Genomic DNA, 6000 nt, shown 5'->3' on the forward strand with positions numbered 1-6000 from the left:
CTCTCTGAAGGCACTCCCGCCTTAGGTGATTGTTCACACCTCAGGTCACACCTCCCGACAAACGGACGGAGGGACCAATCGGCACTTTCGGAAGGTATCAGCTCGGGTAATCACCCCTCCCTGGGCCTGGCCGTTACCAGGGGGTACGTACGTGTCCTACCTGTCTACCCGGGGAATTACGTGTTACCCCGTCACCAGCTACGCATGATAATGCGTGGGTCGGCCTTCAGACAAGCACAGGGAGGAAAAAAGCAAAAGGGAAAAACAAAGAAGGGGGAGGAAAGAAGAGAGGTCTCAAACGCCGCAGCAGAGAAAGGGTAAAGAGAAGAGCTAAGGAAAAGAGATGGACAAAGGAAGGACAAAGACTTGCAAGCAGAGAAAGCGAAGAATGTGTTACATTTTCGAGCGTCCGTCTCCAGACTTAGGAACAAAACATACTCCCAGAGGGGGAGAAAGGGAAGAAAAGAGGCGGAGGTGACCCGGGGGGGGGGGGGGGTGAAGATGGGGGATGGGGAAGGAGGCGGAAAAGGAAGGTATGCAGCCCGGAAAGGAAGGAGGGCCACATTAGCTCGGGGTCCCGTGCTCGCTACACACGTATCCACAAAAGTGTTGTGGACCCCCTGGGGGGTCGTGATGCTGTGTGCATTCACAACTGCCGTCAGTCGGTTCATTACCATATCAAGACGAGTGAAGACAGAGGCACTTTAAGCACTGCATAGCCTGTAGTATTTGAGGACTGACATCACAATAGTAAACCTTATCTCCAATTTCTCTGGGGGAGTGTGGCTCCCTTGGATTCAAGAACAAATGCTTCTGTGTAAACTCTATTATCTATATAGGGGAGGACATGCTGCAACCCCTCCAGCCTTTCCCCACCTTTCTAGGTTAGCAGATACTTCATCTGATTGTAACATCAAGCCCCGGTGAAAGATGTCATTTGCTTTGTTTAGATCTCTATGGAGTATGAAGGAAACGAGTATCTCGCAAATAAGTACAGAACTGCATGGTCGCGACTTGATTTCTGCAAAGTGATAATCATAACTTCATTAATACCATCTGTATCTCAATGGTACTCTAGTGTTAGTGTTATTTAATGCAAGAAATGTGTCCTACATTGACAGGCAGGAAGAGAGACCTGCATGTGAGTTATTGGCGTCGTTAGTATTAACAGATTGCTTTTGGCATGAATATACACTCCTGGAAATGGAAAAAAGAACACATTGACACCGGTGTGTCAGACCCACCATACTTGCTCCGGACACTGCGAGAGGGCTGTACAAGCAATGATCACACGCACGGCACAGCGGACACACCAGGAACCGCGGTGTTGGCCGTCGAATGGCGCTAGCTGCGCAGCATTTGTGCACCGCCGCCGTCAGTGTCAGCCAGTTTGCCGTGGCATACGGAGCTCCATCGCAGTCTTTAACACTGGTAGCATGCCGCGACAGCGTGGACGTGAACCGTATGTGCAGTTGACGGATTTTGAGCGAGGGCGTATAGTGGGCATGCGGGAGGCCGGTGGACGTACCGCCGAATTGCTCAACACGTGGGGCGTGAGGTCTCCACAGTACATCGATGTTGTCGCCAGTGGTCGGCGGAAGGTGCACGTGCCCGTCGACCTGGGACCGGACCGCAGCGACGCACGGATGCACGCCAAGACCGTAGGATCCTACGCAGTGCCGTAGGGGACCGCACCGCCACTTCCCAGCAAATTAGGGACACTGTTGCTCCTGGGGTATCGGCGAGGACCATTCGCAACCGTCTCCATGAAGCTGGGCTACGGTCCCGCACACCGTTAGGCCGTCTTCCGCTCACGCCCCAACATCGTGCAGCCCGCCTCCAGTGGTGTCGCGACAGGCGTGAATGGAGGGACGAATGGAGACGTGTCGTCTTCAGCGATGAGAGTCGCTTCTGCCTTGGTGCCAATGATGGTCGTATGCGTGTTTGGCGCCGTGCAGGTGAGCGCCACAATCAGGACTGCATACGACCGAGGCACACAGGGCCAACACCCGACATCATGGTGTGGGGAGCGATCTCCTACACTGGCCGTACACCACTGGTGATCTTCGAGGGGACACTGAATAGTGCACATTACATCCAAACCGTCATCGAACCCATCGTTCTACCATTCCTAGACCGGCAAGGGAACTTGCTGTTCCAACAGGACAATGCACGTCCGCATGTATCCCGTGCCACCCAACGTGCTCTAGAAGGTGTACGTCAACTACCCTGGCCAGCAAGATCTCCGGATCTGTCCCCCATTGAGCATGTTTGGGACTGGATGAAGCGTCGTCTCACGCGGTCTGCACGTCCAGCACGAACGCTGGTCCAACTGAGGCGCCAGGTGGTAATGGCATGGCAAGCCGTTCCACAGGACTACGCCCAGCATCTCTACGATCGTCTCCATGGGAGAATAGCAGCCTGCATTGCTGCGAAAGGTGGATATACACTGTACTAGTGCCGACATTGTGCATGCTCTGTTGCCTGTGTCTATGTGCCTGTGGTTCTGTCAGTGTGATCATGTGATGTATCTGACCCCAGGAATGTGTCAAAGTTTCCCCTTCCTGGGACAATGAATTCACGGTGTTCTTATTTCAATTTCCAGGAGTGTATGTCATACACTCATTTGTTGGCGTAGGAAATCAAACGGCAAACCACCACTAGAGCAGCGGAGGGAAGTAGTCAGACACTAATTTTCAGCAATACAGTTTGTTTATCGGTTGATTCTCAGAGATTTAATGCTTTTCTCCCACTGTTCGTATGGTTTTCTTCCAGTTATACGCATGTTTCAATACAAATCAAGATTTATACGAGTCTTCGTAATTTTTTTCAATGCTTACATGCTAGACGAGTTGATTAAGTATGTACGCCTACCTCATGGATAAGGTAGGGAAACAGCCGTGGAATATTAGCTAGAAAGCATCCGTCTTTCGCGCGAGGGGAAGAGATCGCATGCGTACTAATAACCAAGTTTCGAATGGAATATGCGATAGGGATGAATCTTTTAGTAGCCTAGAGCAGGTGACGACTTGTATAAAATCAGTTAATAATATTTCAGGGTAACGAAAGATGTCTAGCGTTATTGGATAAATAGGTTTGGGAAGAATTACTCCTATTTTCGATCCTATCAGAGTTGAAAATGGTAACAAATATCAACCTTGACAGAACAAGATGCTGAGAGATAACATATCTCGTTTGAAGTTGCGAAAAACAAAGGCTTATGTACACCTTTTACGGAAAGACGAGCTGAAGCTTTCCCAGAGATGATTGAGCCCCTTTTACGTTATGGAAAGAAAGCAGGGAACTAAATTTGCATTGGCATAAATGTAATTATCGGCTGGGCAGTAACTCATCTGCGGAAGAAGACAGGGATGATCCAGCACTGCGCCACCTTACTCGAGCTACATACTGGAGAAGATCATCTCAGACCCACAGACTTTTCCTCAGCAGAAAAACACTCCACACGATATTCTGAAGTCTAGCTTATCATTTCATAACTTTGAAAACAAGGATGTACTCTTCACCTACACTATGATGGCTGCAATTTAACACGCTAGATTACAGTGTCAATGGAAACAAACTGTAAGGTACACTTAGGAAGTAACATATCCTACGTGCCGCCCCGTGTTCAAAAGAAACCTCTGTTCAACACCACTCACTAAACAGCATTCCGTCTGTGCATTACTTTCCGTGGTGTTATGTCTATCGATGCCGCTTTCCGATGGCCGAAGCATTTCCGTTCGAGTTTAACGGCCGCTTATCCTGACTGTGCTTCCCATTCTTGCTATTCCAACAACTCTATGCTCTGTGGCCCACTTCCACACACGAGTAACACTGGTTGCTTACGCTGTTCCTGCATTTGCCCTTTGCGTCCACATCTGTAACGTTTGACCTCCGAAGCGAATACACAGTGATCTACCCGTTGCTTCATGGCAAAATTATCTGCTCCAATTGCGGTGCTATTCTAATAGCTGCTTTTAAACCATTAGGACTTTCAGTGCGAACTCTTCGTGACATTTCCGCGGGTATTCTGCGCAAGACGACATCTGTCGCTCTGTTCCTGCTTCCTGCAGTAGCACCTTATTGGCCTTCCCATTCTGAGTAAGTCCATACGTCTGCGCATTGACTTTGCGAATCCTGTTTGAAAATACTTCCAACGAGTCATTACGTTTCAGAAGCGAAGTACTGAGCTTCACGCCGAAAAACCACGTGCTATTTCGTTTTCAGAGACGCTGGCGTAGTCCAGCGGCCAACTGCTGAAACGACTGTCGTTTACAGAGGGCCTCCTGACATGTCACATATATCTTGGCTTCCCTGTTAAATGCAAATTGGTCACACAAAGGGTTACTTGTCTGACCAACCGCTCGTTGCAGCAGTAACTGTAACATCAGTAATGAATATCGACACATCTTCTGTTGTTTTACCGGAAAAGGGACTGGTAAGTGCGTCTACAGACGGATCAGATGACTGAGCTACCCCCAACTCTGCCTTATCGTCCCCTGACTCAGAATGTGATTAAATCTGCGCATCTCCCAAAGCCACTTATCTACGAAGGAGTTCCTCATGCTCCTCGAGGATATTCATTTGATAACACATGAACTTGCTCTGTTAGAGCAGCAACAGACTCAGCAGCAGTAGTAGTAGCAGTAGTAGTAGCAGTAGCAACGTGTCTATAGTTTTACGTACTTTACCTGTTACCCTAATTAACTAATGAACTCAATACTTTCGAAACTTTATAAATTACTTTCGCCGACGTATCATCGCCCATGTACAGTCTGAGCAATCGCAGGCCTCACGACCAACTTATCTTCAAGTAAAATATGTGGCTGCTGAAGCCTTATTGCACGCCAATTCGTGTCCTGTAAGATTTCAAAACTGACACCTTACCGGTACTAGATTATAGGGTCTACCATTACCCTTAAACAATGGAAAGCCTGCGGGTTCAGGTGGCTTCGTAACATTCATATCCTTAAAAATAATCTACTTAGCACTCACAAATTAAGTCTAAAGCCTGAGAACAGGTACAGAATCAAACAGAGTGAGACGCATAGCACCCCACTGTGCTCAGCCGATACTGCTGAAGTGGAGACATGCCAAGTACCACCTCTCGTACTTAATTGCGAAAGTACTCAATCCTACAACTCGACTCTAAACACATCGTTTGGGTGCCGACCCACAATCACTTCCCTCGCCAAATCGCTGCGTATGGATGTTGGATGAACATTTCTTGACATCACGTCATGTCGTGAAGTGTAACAACCACTTACTGGCCAGCTGTGACCTGGGCTATTCCGAGCCACTACGCGTCAGGAGGGGTGAGAGAAATGTCTAGTAAGAGGACAGATTTACGCTGGTGCGTGCTGTGAATCAGTGGTAGTATTGACAGGTGTTTATTCAAGCAGCCTCTCCAGCCAGCCTCAGGACCATGCAGCGTGTGTGTAAACGTAGCCGATTACGGAATGCGCTGATGCCCAGATTGTGCCTGTGACGTCCGTTGCCCTGGGTCGCCGGTGGCAGCTGTCCCCTCGTCGTGTGGGCCCTAGAGGGCGAAGAACGAGCTCTGCCCACTCAGGCTCTCCGGAGTTTCCCTGGCTATGCACCCCACGCGTACTTGCTGTTCCCGTGTCGTGCGCTTGGGTGCATTGGCCGACACCGGATGTCCTGTTGCTGAGCAGCAATAAATTGGTCAGCCCTCCCCCCCCCCCCCCTCCCTGTGGTAGACTAGGATGGTGGCTGGTGATGTCTAGATGGCCGCGAGGGTGTGCCTATCCCCGTCGGGACGTAGACAACTTGCCGTCAGTCGGCCGAAGTGCCTCAGAGGGTGGAGGCTGGCCGCACACCAGCTCCCTTTATCCGTGAAGTTTCTCAAGTCCAGCAACCGCCACACCACAGGTATGGCTCGCCTCGTGCTGGAACTCTATGAGCCAGTTAGCAGAGCAGGCCACCAGATTAAATTTGCAATGTGGGGGTTTCTCGGTATCATGAAGGTGCTCCCTGGGT

The 6000-nt window shown here is 49.7% G+C and overlaps 1 protein-coding gene across 1 annotated transcript in view; it reads left to right on the forward strand.

Moving 5' to 3' along the window:
- Positions 1 to 4638, forward strand: part of LOC126249223 (basic salivary proline-rich protein 1-like) — a 50080-nt gene extending 45442 nt beyond the window's left edge. Inside the window, exon 3 of the mRNA XM_049950878.1 lies at positions 4539 to 4638. Coding sequence (XP_049806835.1) covers positions 4539 to 4638 — 100 coding nt within the window. The remainder of the gene's footprint in view (positions 1 to 4538) is intronic.
- Positions 4639 to 6000: the final 1362 nt, after the last annotated feature.

Source organism: Schistocerca nitens, chromosome 3, assembly GCF_023898315.1.
Source record: "Schistocerca nitens isolate TAMUIC-IGC-003100 chromosome 3, iqSchNite1.1, whole genome shotgun sequence".
Lineage (NCBI taxonomy): Eukaryota > Metazoa > Arthropoda > Insecta > Orthoptera > Acrididae > Schistocerca > Schistocerca nitens.